General features: G+C 41.9%; 2 protein-coding genes across 6 annotated transcripts in view; one reads left to right on the forward strand and one right to left on the reverse strand.

Annotated features, from left to right (window-relative positions):
• Nucleotides 1–1,001: 1,001 nt before the first annotated feature.
• hdx (highly divergent homeobox) lies at nucleotides 1,002–9,614 on the reverse strand. 3 transcript variants are annotated; one of them, XM_017307121.2, is made up of 11 exons: nucleotides 9,402–9,614; nucleotides 8,004–8,165; nucleotides 7,266–7,412; nucleotides 5,920–7,095; nucleotides 5,784–5,840; nucleotides 4,562–4,708; nucleotides 2,979–3,177; nucleotides 2,802–2,881; nucleotides 1,776–1,868; nucleotides 1,536–1,658; nucleotides 1,002–1,452 (listed from the first exon to the last, which is right to left on the reverse strand). In XM_017307121.2, the coding sequence occupies exons 2-11, from the start codon at nucleotides 8,067–8,069 to the stop codon at nucleotides 1,234–1,236; spliced, it is 2,307 nt and encodes a 768-aa protein (XP_017162610.1). In that variant the 5' UTR covers nucleotides 8,070–8,165; nucleotides 9,402–9,614; the 3' UTR covers nucleotides 1,002–1,233. The 3 variants fall into 3 exon arrangements, with proteins under 3 accessions (XP_017162610.1, XP_008417864.1, XP_081467843.1); XM_008419642.3 differs by having other exon boundaries at nucleotides 1,776–1,871; XM_081611717.1 differs by lacking the exon at nucleotides 9,402–9,614 and adding an exon at nucleotides 9,153–9,365 and having other exon boundaries at nucleotides 1,776–1,871.
• Nucleotides 9,615–12,202: 2,588 nt separating this feature from the next.
• The window catches only part of LOC103470921 (connector enhancer of kinase suppressor of ras 2), a 76,653-nt gene continuing 63,911 nt past the window's right edge, over nucleotides 12,203–24,944 (forward strand). The window contains exon 1 of one of the 3 annotated variants that reach the window (XM_008419639.3): nucleotides 12,203–12,758. In XM_008419639.3, coding sequence (XP_008417861.2) covers nucleotides 12,695–12,758 — 64 coding nt within the window. In that variant the 5' untranslated portion in view covers nucleotides 12,203–12,694. The remainder of the gene's footprint in view (nucleotides 12,759–24,944) is intronic. The other 2 variants (XM_008419641.3, XM_081611716.1) reach the window with 2 other exon arrangements.

Here is a 24,944-nt window from a genome sequence, read left to right on the forward strand (position 1 = left end):
TTTGTAAACAAATGACTCTGAGGCTCACCCAGACATAGTTGTGGAAACCCCTGGCGTGAACTTAAGATATTAAAATAAATTTATATTTTATTCAGCATAATCTCCCACTAGACAAATCTGTTAAAATATGCCATTGTTTTTATTTGGAAATTCTTCAGGCTGATCAGTTTTTATTCACTTCCTGTTTCAGTGCGGTCTAAAAGTGACTCTAGCTACTCTTCAAAAATGGAAAACATGTCATTTAAGTAAGGCAAGACGTGTGTCAATCTTTATCTTCAAACAACCTGCCTCCACGTACCAGTGTTTATAGAGTCAGAGTGATAATTAAAACGCCTTTGAACCATGGAACAAGTTTAACTTGCTGCAGTTCAAGTTGATTTGGATGGTAAGGGAAGAAAGAAAAATCTTCTTGAGGGACACTGGGGTACAATTTTGATGTTCCTTGGTCACAAATACTTTGTTAAACTCTTCTTGAACTTAATAGGAAGTATGTAATTTCTTATTAAAGAAATTACATACATCTGGTAAGATCCAGTCTTACCAAATGGTAAGACTGGATCTTTGTGTCAACAGACTTGGAATGACAAAAAAGGATAAATATGTGTATTTAAATACCTTATTTTCATCATTGTTGACTATGATGGGGGATCCCATCACTCTTCCAAAGGACCAATAGGAGTTTGAAAACCTAGAGGCATCAGCCAACCAATAAATGTGTCTGGATCTGCATTTAGGCACCATTCCAGACTTGAATAGTGTTGAAAAGACAAAACTTAGAATCAAATCTTACTTTATTACTCAGTTTTTTTGGTGTAAAGCAGTTTGCACTGCCTTGTTGCTGAAAGATGCTACACAAGTAAATAAACTTCACTTCTGCAGTTTCAGTTTGATTGAACCAGTAATCTACAAAAAAAAAAAAAAAAGTTTTTCTAACGAAAGGTTAATATCACTGAAGTGTGGTGGGTGTTTCCAGGCTGACATAAGAAAAAAGGGCCAACACGTTTAGGTTAGAGGTCATTTATTGTTCTCTCCAGACTGGGCCAGAGCAAGGCGAATGATATGCAGTTAAAAAAATTAAATAAAATAAAAAAGGCATTGTTCAGCCCAACAGTCATAGTGAAGCATCAGCCCACAGGCACTGTGCATGGAGTTGACCACTAACCGTCAGCTACGCCCCGCCTCTCTCTCTCTGTCTTTGAGTGGAGTGCTAACCGTTCGTACGAGTGCAGAGAGTCACTTCAGTTCTGTCCCTTCTTCCTCTGATGCAGAGGGCTCGGTGACTTCGGTTGCCGAGCGGTCTTGGTTTGCGTCGACCGGCGGGAGTTTTTCGCCAGCCTGAGCCGAGCCGTCCGTCTGGGTTCTGTGGTCGGGCGTCGGATCCGTCTGGGCGTTCCTCTCCGCCGCCTCGTCCCAGTCCTGGTCTGACGTCTGAGGTAGACTGGCCAAAAGTTCCTAAGCACACATCCAGCAGCCGTCAGGTTGGTAATGTCGGACGGATTTTGTTACTTTTCGAATTTGAACATTTCAAAATGCACCTTCTGTCTCTCCAGGTCGTTGTCCCTCACAGCGCTGAGCAGGCTCTCTGTGAAGTTAGCGAGCTCCTGGTATTTCTGTTTTTGGTTCTCTAGCTCGTTCTCTAGGAACTGCACTTCCTCGTGCTGAAAAAGAAGAAGAGTTCCATAAACAAACAGTTCTTTTAAATCAGCTTTTTTTTTTTTATTGAACCACAGAAACATGCAGCAGCTCTCGTTAGGTCAGCGTGAAAGAGTTTTCACCTTAAATTCCAGCAGGTTCTGCATTTGCTCGAGGTCTGACACCATCAAGTCGCCAGCTTCATCAGCTTCTTCATCCTCATCGATTACTTCGATCTTCTGCCAAACACAAAGATCGGATAAACTGACCCTTCGCAGAAGACGTTCCTGTGCCTGCTCTTAAAAACTGTTGTCTTTTCATGTGCATTATACTACATTTAGTCAGTACTTTTATTTTTTTTCTCTGTTTATGATATTCTGTTTTGCACGGTTTGATGTTTAAAGGTTTTCTGAGCAGGTCGTTGAAAAATGTTCTTATCTGGTACAAAAAAAAAAACAACAAAAAACCGATAAGGTGTGTTGGATGAAAGCTTTTTAAGGCCTTGCAAATGTTTCTATACGAGCAGACCTTTTCCACGTTTTGCCACAATCAATGGCTCGTTTTAATGGGACTTTTATGTGACGGACTCACACAAAGCATCGCTTAGTTGCAAACGGAAGTAATCATTTTTCGTTTCCGTACAAAAAAATAGGAAGAAGGTGGTGTTTGCGTTCGGCCGTCTTTCTTTTGCAATCGATTGCTTTCATAAAAACGACCACAAACATACAGAGAGAGCTGTGGTGAAATGACTCAGATCACAGCACAGATGCACCAATCCGTTATTAATATCAGGATCAGTATTGATCCTGATAATGAAAGAAATTCTAGATCTGGTATAGGTGACAATGGAGCTCGAGTTGTTTTGCTAAGAAGAACGGCCAAGGGTTCAGCAGCTGTGCTTTTTCTGATTTAAAAACAATGTGAAAACCCTCATGTGTCCTCTTTTCCGCTCGTGTCGATAGATCGCATACAGTCTCAATAAAGGACACTGAAGTTTGTGATTGTGACGTATTAAGACGTGGAAAAGTTTGAGGGGAGTGAACATCTGCCGAGGCACTTTGGTCGTTCAATCTCATATAAAGTTTCGACCAATCCAATAAAATATGCGATTACTCTCCAAGTGAAAACTTTAAATTTTCTACTGCAGTGTCAGGTGACTGATGAAATACCACATTATTGGCCAGTGGAGCAGCAGTGGATGTGTAACTTTCATCGTCTCCGTCTCTGTGGTGTGAATCGACAGTCCCGTCTGTGTGTGAGAACACAAAGCGAGATTTAAAGAGTTTGTACAAAAAAATAAACAAACAAACACACACATGAGTTCACACGTGCAAATGAACCAGCACCTTCAGACATGCAGACCGAGCCGCCGTCGGTCAGGTCATCCGGGAGTTCGGGCGTTCTGAGGTGATCCTCGTCGGGGCTGGCGGCCGCCGGCGACTGGCTTCCTGGAGACGGGTTGGTGAACACGGCGGGCCCGCCTTTAGGGGGCGGGATTTCGATCCCCATCAGGCGGTACTTCCTCCGTCTGTTGCTGATCCACGTCTGCATGAAGAGATTTACGCAGAAGGCAACATGTAGACGGAAATGACTGAAGGAATGTTCAGACCAATAAATATATAGTTGGGAGGGGGGGGTGGAAACCTTATCCGGTCAAAAAAAAAAAGAAAAGAAAAAAAAAAAAAAAGACAGCTGAGAGGGAAGTCGAGGTTCCTCCAAATTTGTACCAGAATCTGTTTTTCAGAATTTAGAGTGTTTCAAAGATGTGAACAAAACAGTTCAGTCGTGAAAAGAAGAAAGGAAATAAGGGGGGGAAGAAACCAAAAAAGAAAGTATGGAGGAAAGACAGAAAGAAAAACAACCAAAAAACAGAAGGAACGTAAGAAAAAGAAAAAATAGAGAAAGATAAAAACAAAAAATAAAAGAAACAATAGAGGAAAGAAAAATAACAGAAAAGGTAAAAATGAGGGAAAAAGAAAAAAAAACAAAAACAGAAAAGAATAGAGGATAGAACCAAAAAAGAAAGAAACAAAGGAGCGAAGAAAGAAAAAAGGAAAGAATAATCACAAAAAAGTAAAATGGACAAAGGAAAGAAACAATAAAGGAATAGATGAAAAAAGAAAACAGAAAAATGAAGGAAAGAAACAAAAGAAAAAGAAAGCCTTCTGCCAGAATCTATTTCCTCTTTCCAACCGATCCGAATCTGAACACGACTTAAACTAAACTTCAAACCTTTGATTGCACAGGAACTTTGCTGACTGTTCTCCTTTCACATCAATTGGAATTGCTTCAACCATCCCAATCAGAAAAGTTACTAAATGCTCAGACTTCCTGTGTTCTCTCTGAACACCATTTTTCCTTTCTGGCACCAAACATCCTTGTGAGTGAGAAGGCACAGGGCTGGAGGTGTGTGTGTGTGTGTGTGTCTGAACCAATCCAGACCGACTAAATTTAGCCTAAAAGCATTCCGACATTGGCCCCGACATATATTACTGCATGACTTTTAAACAACTTTGTGTAAACAAGTTTAAAAAAAAAACGTTTGTGACCCAGAAAAGCTGCTTGTCCCCATTTTGTGACGGCGCTCAGGAGAATCCACAGACGTCCCTCTGGTTCCGTCTGGCACATTCACATTCATCTTTAGCTGGACTTTAGAGCCAAAGCTAAATAAAATAAATAAATAAGTGAAATCAGCTGTGTGGAATCAGTTCGTGTCTGAAATGCGTTTCCGACAAGATGCGGCTCGGCCTTTTCTGACTCCTGGCGACCGTTTCCGGTGCAGACACAGCCGGAGGGGGAAAGTCGCGAGAGGAATGACTGACCTCCATGCCGACGCCTCGCATCTAAACTAACGGAGCAGACAGTCAGGAATCCCCGCAGCTGAAACGTACGCAGCTCTTTGGGCTTACCCTTCGGCGAAGAGCTTTACCTTGACGATCTCAGTGTCTACGTTGAGCTGGTTGGCTGCAGCGGCGATCTTCTCTCTGCACACCGAGCCCAGACTGGTCATGCCGCGGTCCCAGTAGCGCTTCAGCTGGACGAGGTCGCCGTCGCTGAACTGGGTCCGATCCTGCAGCTTTGGGGCGACAAGCAGACGGGATTCGGACCGGTAAAGGGGCTCTGGCACAGCTTTGAAAAGTTTAGAAAAAGTATTGAAATTGTTGTAGTGGTATAGTGTGGGAAAAATATAATTAAATGAGCGAAAATTTTGGGATTTCAAGACTCTGGTGGTTCTTGCAATTCCTAAAAGGAGTTAAATGCTATAAATCTCAATAAATGACGTGGATTTTTACATTTATATTTAAATGGCATATTCTGATTAATTTTAACATTTCAGTCATCAATTTTTTTGGTTTTTAACTTACAGACATGAATGCAGTCTTTCAAAATTAAAATTAAAATCTAAACAATTCTGAGTTCCACTGCGGAAAAAATGATAAATAAAAAAATAAGGACTAGCTGCTGGAAGAGGTCAGACTGAGGGAGCTCCTTTCCCTTCTCTACAATAAGCATCTAAAGACTGAGCAAGTTTGATTTATTAGAAAACGGTTGCAAAACGAAGGCTTCCTCTCTCTAAAAACAACATGGCCGACAGATTGAGGGCTTCCAAAGTTGCATCTGAACAAACCACAAGATATCTGGAGCAATGTCCTGTGGAAAGATGAGACTGAAATGGAGGTATGAGGCAATAATCCACGACGTCAGATGTGGCTGCTTTTTATAAACTGAGCCACCGTCTAATAACATGAGGTAAAATTAAAAAAAAGATATTATTTCAAGAAAAATGTACAAATAGCTGTTCTTCTATAATTTTTTTTCACTTTTTGTCGCATTATTGTCAAAAATTTTAATAGAGAGGCCAACAAAGAGCTGTGCAGATGGTTTTTGAAATGTTTTACAGAGGGGAAAACAAAACACACCATCCCCATGGAAACATGGTGGTCAGAAAATATTGGAAAATGAATGGGGCAAAACACAAGACATTCCTGGAAGAAAATATGTCACAGTATGCTTGATGTAATGACATCATTTTCATCAGAATTTGCACCTTTTTAAAGCATAGTTAAGATTTATTTTTTTTTTTTTTTGTTATGGCACAGACCGTAAACCTTCGTTTAGGAACGTTGTAGTAGATGATCACAAATACTTACTGTTCTCTTTCTGGAGCTGTTGATTACCCAGGGGGCAGCAGACACACCGAGTGAAGGCTGTGTTTAAAAAACACAAGTTAATCACATTAAATCCCTTTGAGGAGTAACAATACCCGAAACAGAAACCTGTCCTTACCTGTGAGCTGGGTTCTCCTGGGAGTGAGGTCTGTACGGTGAGGGAGTAGCTGCCCTGAAGTGCCGCGTTGCCGGGATGCGCCGCCGGTCTGGAGCCCGTGGCGGGAGGAGTGCGGTTTCCCTTGGACGCTTCGCCTCCCGTCGGGTTGGTCACCGACTGCTCCCTGTGGATGTGTGTCTGGGCGGCCATGTTGGCCAACTCCTCCTCCCTCAGCCACTCGTCCTCTTCGTTTCCCGTTTCCATGGCAATGGAGAAGTTGTGACCGGCATCCAGAGGGTGAGGCGTCGGCCTGTGGGTCTCCTGGCTTCTTGGAGCGGACGCTTGCCCAGGCCTCGGGCGCTCCCTGTCGCCCTTCTCCGACAGGGTGAAGACTTGCTGAATGCGAGGCGTTTGCTCGGAAGAGGGCCCTGCATTCTGGGCCGGAAGGGAGGCTCGAGGCTTTTGCGGCGCAGGCGGTTGAGGTTGGGGGTTGGAGTGAGGTCTGGGCTGAAGCTGAGATTGGGATTGTGAAGACGACGACCAAGGGCGAGTTTGCACGGTACCGTATTGTCTAGTCCAGCTGTGGGGTACCAGCCCTGCGCCGGCACTTATCCCCCCGTCCCCAACGGATAAAGTGCCCTTCCTGATTGCAGTGTAGACTAAAGAACCTGAGGCTGACGTCAGGGGCGGGAGCGTGGCAGACGGGGTCAGTAACTTGGAGTGGATGGGTAAGGACGTGGAAGTGCTCCTGCTCTGCAGAGCCTGGTTGATCAGAGACGAAGACGTGCGGATGGAGATCTCGGAGTCCGACTGAGACTGGGGGTCCTGGGGTCTCGGTCGAGAGCGGGGGACGGGGTTCAGAGAGTAAATCCCAGTCAGTATTACGTCATTGTTGTTGTTGTTGCTTCCGCTGCTGAGGGGTGAGGATGACGACGGAGAGGAAGACGCCGAAGAGAGAGCGGGGAAAGACGAGGATGGAGGGAGGAGGTGTACGCGGTTCTGGATGTTTCGGGCAGCGGCTATGTCAGCAGGAAGCAGCGCCCCCGTTGCTAGGCTGTGATTGGACAGCATGCTTCCAGCCAGGGCGGGACCGGAGAGCAGCCCTCCAGCTATTCCGTGGCTCGACAAGGGATGAGACGCGCTTCCGTTCTGCTCGACTTTGGAGGCCAGTTTTCGTCGTTTGTTGCCAACCCATGTCTGCAGGAAAGAAAACGTGGGGTCCGTTTAGGAACCCGATCCAACAAGGAATCGGTACAAGACTTTACCGAAGGTATCAGCAAAACACACCTACTCTACAAACTAGACTCATTTCCATTAAAGGTTTTGCTTCCTTCCCGCTTTTTCACAAGCGATTTCTACCGGCTTACCCGGACAACACTGAAGTCCAACTTTGCCTCTTGAGCACACTGCAGAATCAGCTGGAAGCATGCCTTGCTCTGGTTGGTCATCCCGTTCTCATAGTAGCGTTCCAGGATTCTCTGCTGCTCAGCCGTGAATACAGACCGAAGGTTCATCTGACAGACAAGCAGAAGGAGGGAAACCCCTCAGATCACCACAAACCGGCTGCTGACCAACTTCGTCAATAGCATCTTTTTCACAAAGGTCTGTATGAGGTGATGGGATAAAGGGACTATCCGGCCTTTATAGGAGGATGGCAAGAATCTTCTGCTATGACACAGTAACTTTATTTCTAAGCACTGGGGAACACTTTGATATCGTTAATAGTGACCTACTAATTAATGCTATCATTTCAAGCTCAACAGATATTTACCAAAACATTTGCAGTAGCAACTGTAGCGCAAATAGGTCTTCAGAAAGTATTGACTCAGTGGAGGTGCATGTTGCACATATTTGTGAAAAGTTAAAATGGACACAATATATATTTTTCCTTTTACTTAGTTTCTGTTGATTTTTACCCAAATTTATATTTGTCAGATTAGATAGAAAGCATCCAAGATCCCCAGTTTTTATGTCTTGTAATAGATTTTCAATTGGACTCAGGTAAGGACTTGTATTAATTTTTCCCTCAGAGTGATGAAGTACTGTATCACAGCAACAAAAACTAAACGTCTTTTTTTATGCATATTTAGCGCTGACATACTCACAGTCTGCAGGCCACGCCTCTGTGGCCACGCATCCATATCACTACTAGAGGGGAACGAGGCAGCCATGCAGATCACAGCACCACCTCCATTTTTCTAGATCTTCGCTGTCGACTTTGAAGTCATCTTGCTGCACTGTGCCTCCCACACCTCTGTGTAAAATGGCTGAGGACGAAAGCAAAGCGGACATAATTTAATAGCATCCACACTATGTAGAGGGCCATTGAAAGTGATGTGATAGTGTACTTTTAGCTTCTGTTATTTTATTTGTGTGTGGAAATCTTCAAAGATCAGCACTGAAATAGGATAAATTGATGGAGTTTTTCCCTTTTTTTTTTTTTTACAAAGTTAATAATTACTATTCATCTATGAAACCATTTCCATTGGATTGTATTACTTATTTTTACCACACACTTTCCACTTACATTACATTTATAGAGTTATATTTGATTGTTTACTGTAATTACAATGTAACTTTTTAACTGAATTCTGTTTGTGTTTTGAACTACAAAAAACGCTGGATTACTTTGCATATTAATTTAAAGTTCTTAAACGCTCGGATCAATCTAACAAAAAAAAAGCATTAATTTATCAAGTAAAATGTATTTCATATGATTGTTCTGTGGCACCGGTGTTTTTCTTTTTTTATCATAATTATCATGGTGTTATTGTGTTTCCGCTCTGAACAAATGAAATATACATTTTCTCGATGCGAGATTATGCTTCCCTGTCTAGTAAACACATATTGCCATATTTATAACTTTTTCATGAAGCCGTAAGGTCGGTAAGATAAAAAAGAAACATAGCTTTAAGTAGACTGACTTGTTAAAGTATAAAGTTTGAAGTATAACCCATTCGGAAACGCAGGGAGCTGGAAGACAACAGTGGCCCAGTTTTAAGGAGGGTTTGATAAACACAAAGTCCCATACGGGAATGTTGTGCGACCAATAAGCACACAGCAGGTTTATTTTGGCAGGCGGACTGCGCATGGCTACAGTCAATATGGAATCTGCGGTGAGAATTAGCAAACAAATAGTGGGCACGTCAAACGAGTCCGCCGTCAACACGTCAGCCAGCGGCTTTAAAAACACATTAACCACACAGGAAGCGCGTGACTAAACTCCACGACCAGGACCTAGAAAGTAAACAAACCGGGTAAGAGTCGCTCCGCCGCGGCGGCTATGCAGGCCCAAAGCCGCCATGACCGAGCCAGCCCACGCTAAGCTAGCATTAGCATAGCTTCCCCCCAATGGATAGCCGCAGCTAAAGTTTTCCTTCAAATCTATGATTTCCCGATCCCGGGTAGCTTCCTCTTGCTGTCCCCAGCTCCGGACGGGATCAAAACAAAGCAGCTTTTTTACCGCGGGCTTCTCTTAAAAGTGAAATCACTTTCTTTCATACCATTTCTGATGTCAAAATCAGACGGACGCTCCAAATCAGCAGATTTCTTCCCCGGTCCCCCTTTTTGCTAGACAATGAAATCAGAATGTCCCGATCATCAATTCTAATCATGATTGTGACGTGTGCGCAGACAGGAGCCAATGAGCGCTCGAAATCAAGGCTGTGACAGCCGAAGAGGGCTGAAAACTGAGCACCCGTCGTCCCGCCCACCGTTGACTTTGTTCTGCGGGTTGCTGGAGGGGGAGGTCACGCAGCACGGAAGCAGGCAGTGGGAAATGGCCTGTTTCCTTCTCACAGTGGGATTTGTTGAAGTGATGTAGCACATTAGTGTTATTTTGGATAGGGCACGTATATTCACAGCTGGAGCAGCTGAATGGAGATGCTCTGCATATCCTGAATGCAAATGTGTGAAGATGAATGCCATTAAACCATAATTATAAATATGTATGTATTTATTATTATTATTAATATTATTAATATTATTAGTAGTAGTATTGTTTAGCCTGGTGCAGTCTGCCTTTTACCACAAACGTCCTTTTTCTTATGTTTCATTTCCACTGTTGAGAGGCTCCGACTCCAAATATTCCATTTTAGCAACATAAATGAGTTATTACTTGTACATAATAACGATAATAATAAAAAAAACTTGTCAACTGATTTTTTTTTTCTCAGTCATGAAGGTGATGGTTTTTGCATTAAGAAGAAAAACAACATGGTGTCAAAATTATTTTCAGAGTCTATTTTTATCTGTATCTTCTCAAGATACGCAGAAGTTGGGTAGGCGATATACGTTGTGAAAAAGTTCAATTTTTTTATGTAGTCGCAACAAAAATGGGCTGAAACAAGATTGTCAAAGTATGATTTTACCCATGTTGTCATGGCACATATATACATATATATTTTTACATACATAAAATATGTACATTCTGTGTTGTCTCAGCAAAGAAAAAAAAACAAGTAAGAACATACTTTAATATTAAACTAAGTTTTAAGTAAAGGTCCTCCGGTCAAATGATGCTGAAATTTATGTTACTCAACTTTTTGATCTGCACGCTAACCCTTGGGTATGGTGTAAAACTACATGTTTTCTTTCAGAATGACCCAAAGTCCAAACCCGAATCCAAGGGAGAATCTTTGAGAAGTCTTGAAAATTGCTGCTCACAGACACTTTTTTTTTTAATTATTATTTTTTTGTCCACTTTGGTTCCATTAAAGCTTAGTGATGTGACAACATGGGGGGGAAAGTAGATGTCAAATGAAAAAAAAATCATAAGTAAAAGCTACATCTGTCACTATTGAAAGAATTCAACACAAGAACTTCTATTTTACATAAATTCATATACATAATCCACATAATTAATCTCATCTTTAACATAAATAACAAGGAACATATATTTTTTATATATATTTTTTTTAGAACAGGAAATAAAATTGCTGAGTTGTTAACGCTTGTAAAATTAAACACAGCTAAAATGGAAACAGCAAAATTACTCGTGAAACACCGAATATAATAAAATTTGTCTAAAACATGTTAAAATATACTTATAAAGAAAACTGATTGTAAGCCACACATCACCACCGTGAGAGCTGAAACACAGGATGTGTATAATTAATCATTTTACAACATTTTTTTCATATGTTGCTTTAAGTTTATCCCAAAAGAACCCATTAACAGACAAAATATGCATTAAAAGTAAGTATTTTTTGCTATCAACATTCAATCAATCAACATTTTGACTCTTCAGAGGGGCTGTCAGTATGAAACAATGTTTCTGGTTGTTCCGTGAAAAAGTGCCGTACTACCTTCTGTAACTCACTAACTATAGTATTTGGGGGGGGAACAAACTAACTAAACAAACTCCATTAGACAAAAAAATAAATAAATAATGCAAAGTCAAAAATTAAACGTATATCAGAAGTCAAAGTGACTGTGTGTGTGTGTGTGTGTGTGTGTGTGTGTGTGTGTGTGTGTGTGTGTGTGTGTGTGTGTGTGTGTGTGTGTGTGTTCGTCGTGTGCCTCTCCTCCAGGCTAGTTCCTGCAGTGCTGGAGTCAGAAATGTGCTGCAACCCTGCGAGGACGGCTAGAAACGAATTGTTATATTCTTGTTTAAGATTTATTTATTGAGTCACATGTTTTGTTTCTTCACTTATTCATTTTTGAACGCTGCTCTTATTGAATTTATTCCATGACGTCATCTGTCTTCCACAACCCGCAGCAGGGGGGCGCTGCGCCTCACAGCTCGGGTGAGCTCGCGCTCCCGCGCCTGACGACTGAAGCCGATCATCACATCAGAGAGAGAGAGAGAGAGAGAGAGAGAGAGAGAGAGAGAGAGAGAGAGAGAGAGAGAGAGAGAACTTCCACACAGACAGCGGCGACCTGCTGAAACGTCCTCACCTTGCGCTGTGGCACGAACTGCTACCGCAACGGGGCTGCCATGGCAACCAGCTGGAACACTTCTAGCATTTAGCATGTCTCCGTTAATTAAAACCAGCTGCGGTGGAGGCTATAGTGCTAATAGTTGTGAGTTATAGAGGCACGATTTAGTGCAGGCTTGCATAAAGCCACTTTTTCCGTGTGTGTGTGTAGTGGGGCAGGGGGGTCTGTTTGTGTGTGTGTGTGTGTGTGTGTGTGTGTGTGTGTGTGTGTGTGTGTGTGTGTGTGTGTGTGTGTGTGTGTGTGTGTGTGTATGAGAGAGAGAGGAGGGAGGGGAGGTTAGAGGGGGGTAGAGAGATCCTCCCTGTATGGTGTGCGTTGCACCATTCCGTATTATGCGTGGTGCCCCTCGTGATGCTGCAGCGAGGCGGGCGGGAGGAGTAGAGGGGCGGGGAGGGGTCTCTCCGTCTCTTCGCGCAGCCCCTCCGAATTCACTTCTCACAGAGCGCGCGGGGCTGCTGGCGGGAAGGCACGAGAGAGAGAGAGAGACAGAGAGAGAGAGAGACAGAGAGAGAGAGAGAGACAGAGAGAGAGAGACAGAGAACCATAGAGGTGGGAGGGAGAGAGAGAGAGAGAGAGAGAAGGGAGATAGCGTGTGCGTGCGTGTTTGTGCGCGCGTGCGGATTGCACCACCGCATCCCGTTCACCGTTTCTGCAGGCGGCCGAGCTCCGATGGAGATAATAAACCCGCGCTAGGGGCTTTTCTCTTCTTTTTTTTTACCCCCCTTCCTCCTCCTCCTCCTCCTCCACCTCCTCGTCCTCCATCCTCTGATCCAGCCGTTCCAGATGTGACCGACAAGTCGTTGCATGACGCCCGCATTCAGTCCCGCGCCGCTCACCTCGGAGAGACTGTGACACCATGGCTTTGGTTATGGAGCCTATCAGTAAATGGACACCAAAACAAGTGCTGGACTGGATGAAAGGTAAGCGGGGTGGCCACGCTCTGCGCCGCACCACGCTGCTTGTGGTTATAGAATGATGATGACGCGGCTGCTGCTGCTCCTGGTGGTGCAGGTTGGTGTAGGTTGGTGAGGAGGCCACAATCTTTGCATGAGTGCTTCCCTCGCGCTCAAAACTGCTGCGGGACTATAACGTGGGGGGCTGAAGTGACCGACGATTTAAAAAAGCCACAAAACGGCGGATGAAGAGGTGTGAGCAGTTGTAGCGGAGGCTCCTGTTTCACAGTGAACCTCACGAGCTGCTGCTGTTGCTGCGATCATCACCATCATCACCATCATCATCACCATCATCATCACCATACCACGGCGGCAGCGTTCATCAATGAATGAGGAGATGTGTCATCTTCACTCGCTGGCACATGCCCTCCAGCGCATATCTCCACGCGCCGTGAATGCTATGTGCAGGAGTGTGGCGCGCGCACACTCACTCACTCACGCATTCACTCGCGCACACACACACACACACACACACACACACACACACACACACACACACACACACACACACACACACACACACACACACACACACACACACACACACAGTTAATGTAGTTCTCCTCAAGCACCGCGCAGCCAGTTTCAGCACCACGGACAGCGCAGTGCACACTGGCTTTCTTTGCAGCTCGCCTCGCATACATCGGTGCGAACGAGTAATCGAATAGAAGCGCATATGAGTGTATGTGTGTGCGCGCGTGCGTGATCTTTTCAGACACGTTGGTCAGTCCACAGAGCTGTGAAAGAAAGCTGTGTTAGGCCTGCTGCTGACAGACGACGTTAAAGAAAGAGAGAAAGCTGGTGGTGGTGTTGGGTGTGCGCAACGCTTTTACTTTAGAGCATGACTTAATCACTAGTTGATTGATGACTCAAAGTCGAAACAATGCATTCAATTCATGCTTAAGCCACAGAGTGAGCTACGTCCTGCATGTTTCCACTGTAAATGCCTCTTTCTCATGAAGCCGATGGGAGATTCTGGAGGATTTTTGTTCACATTGTTCCACTTACAAATCACATATACGTCATGTGCTTCTTTTGGGATTTATTTATTTATTTATTTATTGTGATATAGCTAAGTTAAATTCAGTGCTAGAGACATATTTTTGGCAGCATCATGCTGTCCGGATGCTTTTCTTCAGCTGGTGGTGGGAAGGAAGATAGACTTGGAAACTGATATTCTTCATTAAATCGATCTGGAATCAAGTGATTTTCAAAAAATAACTAAATTTTAGGTCCTATGATGCAGAAAATTATTGAAAACCACTCAAAAGATGAATATGGTCATGTTTACTAAAAAATAAAAATAACTTCTGAATGGGGTATTTTAGTAAAGGGGGTCAAATACAAATTCACACACTTTTACACACATATATATATATATATATATATATATATATATATATATATATATATATATATATATATATATATATATATATTTTAAACATTTGGAAAGCCATGCACTGAAACTGTTGCAACCTGAGCAAAAAGGATCATCATGCCACTTTCTCTGTAGTTTTGATAATTATTGTGACACAGTTTCAAATCAAAAGTCTTAAGTTTCTAAATCGATTTCTGTTTCAAACTTGACTCTCCTGTTTGCAATCTCTCCGCCATATTATAAAAATGCCTAAATACAATTCTGTTACTGAATTTTAAAGCCTAACTTGTCAGATGTTATTGACATTTTCAATTACACGATAATTTATAGATATCGTTTTATCGTCACTGCCCTAGCACCTATAATTTTCCTTCCTCTTCACTACTATGCAGTACAATCTGTTGCAGTAGTATTATACTTCTGCGAGGCACACAAGGAGCAAAATTGGGACAAACTGGGTGTGGAGAATAATTCATTAATGCATTACTTTATTAATTTATGCGCTGTGTTCCGTGCGGAGTGTTTGTTCGGAAAGCTCGACTTCCTGCATGCTGCTCAGGCAAAGAAATTGAACATGATAGAACGTGTTAGATTCGGCGAGAGCCGTTTTCTCTCGAGTGTGTAAATTCATACTGTGAAAAACAGGACAGGGCGCGAGAGGACAAACAACATAACTAACGGTTCTTATTTTCGGACATGACCCAAACCCGGTTCTAATCACACTTCGCTGCCTTTCAACGGTGTGAAGTTGAGCTTTGAGTCATTCAGACTTAGCTTCCTGGTATGTGAAATTTTGTATGCAGAAATGTTACTTTTTATTTAATAAAAAAAGAAAAATATATATATATTTGGTCACAGATTTATCATGAAGTCACATAACAGATAGCAGTATTTATCTAGTATTTCATACTTATGTTTTGAAATAAAAAAGAAGCATGTTTTGATTTCAGCTTCTCCAACATTTCCCGGAGCTTTTCCCACCTCCCTCACGAACTGTGTGATTGGCACACTTCCGTTCAGATCTTGTTTCTTTGGCACTCGTATAAACGGGAAGTATTAATCTGTATTAATCTTTGCACTTACACGGCATTAGCTTTGGCCTCTCAGCTGGGATCGCCTCATCGCCGCCATGTTGATCCAAGTAGCCTCGCTGCGTTTTGGAGAGAGGTGACACGGAGACCTTCGTTTGAAGTCTGCAACCATTTTTTTTTCTTCTTATTTGACACAGGAGAGCTAAACGTTTATGTTAGGCCTTTTCATTAACATTATTCATTTATTAGAAATCGGTTGATACGTTATATAGAAAGGACTCATGTTAGCTAACAGTTGCTACACAGTAATAAGTCTCGGTTTGCGAGGATTACATGCCGTAACCATAGATCTCAAACCGCTGAGCCGTAGAAGAAAACAGAGAGAGAACTCTCAAATAATAATCATTGCTTTTCAAATTATTCACCGAGCTTGCAAAGAACACAACAAAAGTCACACAATAACTTGCAAAAACTGCTGTCAACCCCTAAGCTTTCTCACGTTTTCTCACATTATAGCTAAAAACGTTGGAGGGAACTTGATCAATTTCCTTTCTAATTGAGTAGAAAAAAAAGCTACATTTCAATAAAAATAAAAAAATAAAAAGCTAAAGACTGGGCCATCCATTTTTATTGTGATTCAGCAAACTTATTAGTAGAGCGTCCACATGTGTTGTAATTTATGCTCGGTATGAATCCAGCTGTTGTGTGAATGCCTCAGAGGTTTTATTTATTTATTTATTTTTTAGAGAGAGCATTAGACAACAACCAGCGTCTTTAAGAGCCGAAGAACAGCGGATAGGCCAAGGAGAAACTTGTGCAAAGGTTATAAACAATATCCTGACCTTTATGTATTTTATAGTCCTCTGTTCAACCATAATCAGAAAATGAAAACTCTGTAAACCTACCAGGATATGAACCTTCAGCTAAACTGAGAGTCCAGAGAAAGAACTAGTTAATCAGAAAAGCAGCTGAAATGCCCACGGAAACTTTGGAGGAGCTGCAGAGATCCACAGCTCAGATGGTTAAAACGTGTTAAAAACGACAACCATAAGACAGTCATGACAAGACGCAAGATTTATGTCTGGGGCTGATCAAACATGTTGCAGATGATGCCAAAACTCAGCGTGCTGAGCTAAAACCGCACCATGTCCTCCACCGCGGTGACCGCGGCGTGCTGTGGGACAGGGACACTGGTCAGAGTTAATTAGACGACTAGAGCTAAATACAGGGCAAGGAGACCCGTTGGAGGCTGCAGATGGCTTGATGTCGGAGGAGAAGCTTCCTTCCTCCAGAGTCATGTAGTCGGCCTCCTGAGCCGGAAGGAAGGAGTTTGTCCGTAGTTGTTGCGTCTCTGGGCAGGACAGCTCACCCGCATGTAGTGTACAGAGCTGTGGATTCCTCTGGACTAGATAAAGTGCAATACAAGATCCCACCATCTTAAACACACAACCAGAGCCAAAACTCAAGGGTTTAGATTCAAACATGTTGGTGGGTTAAAATCTTCCAATCATAGTCCAAACAATTAATCGGACTAATCGTGATTAATTGGTTAGTAAAGGAATCGTCAACTGTTTAGTAATCAATTAATCGATAATTGAAGTATACACACACTCTATGCCAACATTTTTAGAGCAGTAATTAAATAAAAAAATGTACAAAAAATATATACATTTTGCATTTTAGATTAAAAAAAAGTAATGTCTGTCAACATCTTCAGCTGAAGAATCCGAAGAATAGGCCATTTTTTCTTCCATTATTCACACTAAGTTACTGTTTTTGTTAACCGATCAATCATCAGAATAACCGACAGAACAATCGATTGCTATAACAATTGTGAGCTGCAGCCCAACAATTATATACCACTATGTTGGTCTATCACATAAAAATCCCATCAGAAATACATTGAAATTAATGACTGCAATGAGAAAAAGTAGAAAAATGAATTAGGGTTCAAACCAGAGTTGAGTAGCAACTAGTTACATTTACTGAAGTAAATTTTCAGGGGGAAACAATTTACCTTTAGGAGTATTTTTACTACATTGTACTTTTTACTTTTACTTGAGTAACTTTATTATGAAGTATCGCTACTCTTACTTGGGAAACATTTCTGGATTCTCTACCCGCTGAGCAACTTCACTGAAATAGAAACAAGCTTGTTTTAACCAAAAATTCACCAGACTCAGACACACACCTGCAGTTTTTGCTGACTTTTCATCTGTTTTATATTATAACAAATTAATTTAGGAATTTTTTTTTTTACATTTGTCTGATTTTATTATTTTTGCAATGATGTTATTTGCATTATTTTAATTTTGATCTTTAAGGTTCCAACATTTCCACATGACTTTATATTTTGGTCCATCTGATGATGTAACTTTTAAATATTAATTGATTGATGTTTTGATCAGTCACTCAAGACTTTTATAGGCTTTTTGTTACCAAATTCTCTTTTAGTCTTTCTTGAGTAATTTCTTGGACGGCTACTTTTCATTTTTACTTGAATAAAAGTATGCTGAAGTGGTGCCACTCTTACTCGAGTACAATTTTTGGCCGCTCTGCCCACATCTGGCTGAAACAGTTTTTTGCAAGGCGTCGTGTAAAATGTGCCAAACCTAACAGGTATTTTTGTCATCAGTTGTAAGTTTGGGTGCAGTTATGAGTTCATCAGCCTGAACCGAGACAAAACAGACAAACGCATCATCAGGCTTTTGGACAGTGATCATGCTGCATCCCTCACCAGCACAACCCAAAACCAAAAACAAAAAAAAAACGAAACAGAAGTTGTGACTCTGCACACAGAAGTTATTTTACTTTGACAGCCAATCTCTTGTCATATAAAAAGCATGTTAGACAGAGAGATGTGATCATCTGTAGTCTTCCAGAGAAAACCTGACACTGCTGCATGGCATGCAGACAAAGCAGGCTGAGCTATACATCTATCCCCCGCTGCTGGAAAGAGGAGGACTGCTGCTCCAGCAGCAAAATGCTGGTGAGGGCTCACAGAAAGATGACTCATCAGCATTTGTTATGATCTGAACACCCACACCAGAGGAGTTTCCTATATGATCACGCGTGTGTGTGCGATTGGGGTGGATCGGGTGGGATGGGGGGGATGCATCCTCTGAGTTGTGTGTGCAATCGATGACACGGTCGATGCGTGGTGTTGCGTGCGGATCTTCGCCCGGGCAGCGGCGCAGATAGATAAACGCGCCAAGGCGCCGGGTATCGGAGGCCTGCTGACGCTCGACCACGTTGACAGGAAAATGAATAAGGCCGGTCACTTTTCCTGCAGTAATCTCTCTTCCTGTCTGCGCCTGTCGATGTATTGGAGTGGTCTAAAAATAATGGCGACATGTCACACTTCAGTCTGCGGAGAGGAGAGGGGCCTGTGAAGAACCGAGAGCACGTGCACACTTCATCAGCTCGTCCAAAAAAGATATTTGTTTTTCTGTAGTCAGCGGTTGGTTGATAAATATTTTTTGGATAGCACACCAAGCGATTTGGAGAACTTTAGAACAGGCTGGATTATACAACAAAATCCTGAGCCATCATCGTCTGACAGCAAAAAGAGTACATTACACCTACTGCAAAAATACCAAGACAAACTAGTTTATCCACCCAAGCAAACAATTCAGTGAGGGGCAGCGTTAAGCAGAGAAGCATCCAAAAGGTCTGCGGTGACTCTGGGGGAGTTGCAGAGCACGACACCTAGAAAACAAACAACAGTAACTCTTCACATTATGCAAAACACAATGTCCTTGTGGTGAAACGTGGCGACAGCGACATTATGACGAGGGCATCAGAAATAAATGGAGTTTAAAAAAAAGGGAAATAACTGTTAGCGACTACAAGAAGCAGCATAAACGTTAAACCAGAGCGACTATTGAATGAATTTCATGGGCTAGAATAGCAGTTCTCAACGTGGGCGGTACCGCCCCCCAGGGGGCGTTCAGAGGACGGCAGGGGGCGCTGGCGGACATTTTTTAAAAAGGGGGGCGCTGAGATTCCTCTGGGGGGCGTTTGGTCGAAGGTAAACTTTACACCTTAAATGCACAACAATGCCAGTTTAGACTTTGAGCAACTTGGTAAAACTGTATTGTGTAACATTAAACCACGCTTGGCTGCAACTGTATCGATGGCAGCTCTTCTATTCAGTGTTTGTAGCTTATGGGCGCAGCTCCGCTACTGCTAGCAGCTTCGCCGGCGCATCAGTTCAGTGTTACACCGGCTGATGACATTGCTGAGATTCACTTTGTCTGGTATTTTTGCCAGTTCTGTGATCATGTTAAGCAGCAACTTGTATTAAAAAGTGTTTTATTTCCGTTTAAAGGCTGCACGCTTCCATGGAATAACAACAGAAAATCTCTCTTGTAAACATGCAATTACTAAAATCACAATGCCCTGACTTTGTATCGCTCTGAAAAATGAACCCATTTAAATCAAGAAATCCCTCCACAGGTGGTGCCACGATAGAGAGCGTTCATTTTATAGTGTTAACACCAGTGATGTAAGTGGTCCGGTATGAAACGGGTGTGATAGAACAACACAGCACTTTAAAATTTCATTAATCAGAATGAAGAAATAGTTTCCGTTGTTTTAAAAGGTTTATGTCAGTCTGTCTTTTCCCCATCGATATATTTCATGACGGCCCTGCACCTTAGGGGCTTAAAAAAAAGACATTGCGCAAAACTCTGAGACAGGAGAAGCGGGACATAAAACGGAGCGACGAACTAGATGTGAATTATGGCATAAAAACAGAGAATCCGACGCTGAACAGTGAAAAATCAACACATGATGTGAAACACATGACGACTAGGCGGCGCAGCAGGTGATGAGTGAAAATTACTGATGGTCAATAAACGATAAAATAAATTTAGCAACAGGAAATTAACTAAAGTGGACATAGCGATAAACCAAGAGAGGATAATACTAAATAATACAATAATAATATGGTAATACAAAGGAAACTAAATGGAAATGGATGAATAACAAAATGCAAGAATAGACTAAGAAACTAAAGTAAATACAGAGGAATAAGCTGGTATGGCAAGACCTTTCAAGCAATAATTAATACAGAGGACTTTATGGCAAGAATAAACAGACACTATTTCCAGATAAAAGGTAAAATAATATTGTTAAAATGTCATGGGTTTGTTGAGACCATATCTAGTACTGAGAATAAATATATCTTACAGAACATAACAGTAAAGAACTGATCACTTACTTATGTTTTTAATTTTAGATTTGATATATTTATTTCTTCAATATTATTTTTCATGTCAGTATTATTGTCATGGTGGTGTTCAGTGACTCCATGACACTTTAAATTTGACTCATGAGGTTTTGAATAAGAACCAGATTTGTTCTTTGTATTTTCTGTCCAGTAAAACTATTAATCTTTAAATCAATAGACAGGTCTATATAAAGATATAATCCATGTTTCTGTCTCATATTTGTATGGCATTAAAAGGACCTGGAAATGTTGTTTTTCCTCTGAAAGCTCTGGTTTGCACAATAAATGCCATGTGGGTGAAGTTTTATGGATGATACTCTGATGACCCATTCTCCTGAAGGCAGCACAGAGCTGCACCACCAGAAACCGACAGAAACACTGAAGAGCTATGATTAATGTAGTTACAGTTCTATCCATGTTTTAATGTTGCAGAGCTCAGTCATTTTGCAAATAGTCCAAAGTTTAAACTGGCATGTTGTTCATCTTTTATCTGGAATATTTAACAACTAGAAAATGGTACAAAATTAGAATATTTTTTCCACTCTGATTTGCTGCTGTTAGGCCTACAGATTTTAACTTGAATGTTCGTTGCATTTTTTGTAGACGCCTGTGAAAATAATTTTTATTCCCATGGCGTTGTTCTCTGGGAAATTATTTTTGATGATAAATACAGAAACAAGCATAAAAATTAAAACATCTACAATAGTGATAGTTATATTAATAATAAAATAATAGTCAGTGCAAAGTAGCCTGCAAATTCTTTGGTGGGGGCGGCGAGGGACCTGGATAAAGGCTGGGGGGGCGCTGGGCCGAAAAAGGTTGAGAAACACTGATCTAGAAGAAGTACAGGGGTGGGCGACACGGACTAAAAGTTTCAGCACAATATCTTGTGGTGCTATCACGAAAACGATAAAAGTGACGATAAGAGCTATTTATTGTTTCCTTATTAGGTGACCGTATGGCCGTGACTACATGAAACAGCAACCAGAGCTTCTTTAGTGTGATTTGTTTCACTAAGCTGCACAAAACAACTGGATTTAACCGTATTTTCAAATTTATCGGTTTTGTTGAGGCTGTCATTGTGAAAAACCGAGGAGAAAATAGAAAAACTAACAGTACCAACAGATTTGGGGGTTTTCAAACAGCATTAGCTGGCATGTGTTGAGGCAACAATAAATCGAAAATCTTATTATCGTAAGAATTTTTTAAAAGTAAATCATAAACGATGCACTTCTAATTATAAAAAGTTATGAGTCTAATCAAAGTCCAGACTTAAATCTGACAGGGAATCTGATAAGACTTGTAAATTGGTGAATGCAGACACTCATTATACAACGTGCCTGTTTTGCAAACTCAAAAAGAAAAATGGACAAAACTTTTTAACTTCAGATGAAAGACTTGCAGCTGCAATCGCAGCAAAAATGGCGTTCTACGAAGACGACCACGTTCTTCAAAACAGGTCGCTGTTTTGAAGAACGCTATGTGTCGCTTTTATTTCACATTGCAAACCTTACATTACGAACTTGTGTTTGATCATGTAAATCATAACATTCCAATAAAATACATTGGAGTTTTGGGCTGTAAGAAAAGGGCGGGGCATACCCGGGGTTTTATTCAACCAAGAAAAGCCACTGGACGTTGAGTCTTGGTGTAACTCTTGATAGCATTCTTTCCCTGACCTGAGAAGAAGGATTCCCTCTTTAAAAGTGGCTCCATATTTGATTCTGTGTCCTGTTGGAAAACACACGCACACGCACACACACACACACACACACACACACACACACACACACACACACACACACACACACACACACACACACACACACACACACACACACACACGCACACACACACACACACACACTCCTACCCTCCCTCTCCCCCCGGCTCTTACTGCTGTAGTTTCAGCTGCATTAAACATTGAACAATATTCCTTATTATGGCAGAAACACGCCCACCGAGGATCTTCTCCCCCCTCCCTCAACCCTTCATATGCACCAAAGAAAATTTCACAGACGCAAGCACTGCGTTACGGATGCACATCAATGAGAACGCATGTGTTTGCTGAAATACACGCATGCGCACGCACGCACACACACACAGAGACACAATGCAGCCGGTTTAAATGGGGCATCCGTAGTCATGGAAACCCGATCTGATTGCGTTTGAGTCACGGCACATGTCCCGAAATGAGGTGGCCAAATACACACAGATATGCATATGGATAATGGGCCACGTTCACACACTTAAACACACGCACACACGCACGCACACGCACACACACGCGCACACACACACACACGCACACACACACATAGACTCATCAGCTTTTGCTCCTCTTTTATGGCCCGAGGCGGAGAGAGCGAGGGACCCTGATTCAGGGGACCGGGAGGTGCCGAGCGAAATGAAAGAACAGCAGAGAATAAGACTAGAGAAGGAAATGAAGAAGGGGTGGCCGTGATACACACACGCACACACACGCAGAGAGACGGAGGAGAGGGGATGGGAGATGCTGCGGGCATCACATCAAAGCTCCCTCTCCATCCGGCCGCTCGGACAGAGGGGCCTGTGTGCGCGCGGCGGGTTTACATGTTTATGTTCTGGGTTCATGTTGCACCTGTTGTTCCAGAACTGGAGCTTCACACGCTGCAAAAACACAAAATCCTACCAAGTGTTTTGGTCTAATTTCTGTAGTGCTGATGTCTTAAAATAAGACGGAACTAACTTGCAGGTAACTTCTCAGCAAAAATGTCTGAGCTGGTTTTAAGCCAATAATTCCTCAGAGGCGGTATTATGTGTTTTCCAGGTACATAGTGCCATTTTATAACACAGTCAAGTGACTACGTTGCCTTCAGTTGATTTTGCATCATAATTTAACGCCTTGAAATTGGGCATCTGTCTCTTTAAGAAGCTCCTTCTCTTTCTGAAACTCCACCTACAGGTCACAAAATGGCTCCTCTCTCAGTATACTCACAACCTTTTTACCAGCATTTCAATGAGGAGTAGCTCGTATAATGAGCTCAGCAAAGCTGTGTTAGAGAGAACATGTTTTGTTGTCTGGTAGCAAAAAAAAAAAGAATCGAGTTAGAACGGAATATTGTATCGGGAACAGAAAACGACCAAATACAGTACACTCCCTGACCTCATCTGAGTGAAGAAGAAGAAAAAAAAACACCACCAGGTGTTTGCTAATTGCTGCTGGCTAGTCTAGAGGAACTGCCAAGGGGAGTTGCAGTGGAGGGCTGCTCCAAGGAGGATATGTTCCTTATGTCTCCTTTATGATGCAGGAGTAAAAGGTCAAATTAGAGTGACATTCAAAATAGCCGATAACAAAATAAAGCAAATGAAACCCTCAGCGGCCACGTCTGCCTGTCTCCTAGTGAAATGTTCTTATTTGACATAAATAAAATCATAACAAAAAAAACTTGTTTCTGCATCCGGCAGCTTCTTCCGACACCACAATTAACAACGTAATCTTACAGAAGTAAATTGAATTGGATTATAAATGGCCTGGATTAGGATAAATTGGATTTTAATTGGACGAAATAGGACTATTTAATTAAGAGTTTGATTCCGCTTATTTGTTCTATTTGGAAAGTGTCACGAGATGACCTTTTGTGAGTGAGACGGCTCTATATGCAAATAAACCAGACACCAGAAATTAAATACTTTCAGTTCATCAGTGGAGCAGATTGTAATAAGGTTCTGGTAAAGACAAAACAAAACAATTACAGGTTGTACGTATACTGGCCTCAGTTATTTTAACAGTGATAACGTCTGTAATGATACATACAGACATTATTGTGACAGCCACAATTATTAACAGCTCTTCTGAAGATGGGTGAAAAGCCTTTAGAGGAATTCAACATTTAATGTAAATAATTTTCTTTATCATCAAAATCACCAGTGGTACAATCATTTGACCCCAACAATCCCTCTGAAAATAAATATAACGGAGGGATTTTTTCTCATTTATACTTCACCTTTTTAAAAATTGATCAGAATGATCTATTTGAGTCTTACCACAAGTTTTCCACACTGTCCAACATCCTGAGCCATAGATGCGATAAGCTCTTGTGTTTTTACCGTATACTCATGTAGTGACACCTTGCTGTTCTCACGAAGTGCTAATGTATATTCTATATGTACTTTCACCAGTTTAATTTAATCTTATTCAATTTAATATTGAATAAGATTATTATTCCAGGGGTGTCAGTAAATACACTCCCAGGTTTGTCCGTGCGCCAGTAAGCTAGCTATAAACACACAGACAAACTGTTTTTAGGGAAAGGCTGGCGAATAACTGCTCGAGTCCACAAGCTTTTTATTGCGGCGCGGTATTTGTATACTTGACAGTACCTACTTCAGGTTCTCCAGGGGCCTTCTCCTGTTGTTAGAGTCGATCTCTGCCTCTGAACTCCCTGACTTTTTACTTTTTATTTCATTTTTTCTACTCGACCCCGTTTCCCTTCCCTCTTTAACCGCTGTCCTCTCGCTTGGTCTCA

This window comes from Poecilia reticulata, chromosome 10 (assembly GCF_904066995.2).
Source record: "Poecilia reticulata chromosome 10, P_reticulata-male-v2, whole genome shotgun sequence".
Lineage (NCBI taxonomy): Eukaryota > Metazoa > Chordata > Actinopteri > Cyprinodontiformes > Poeciliidae > Poecilia > Poecilia reticulata.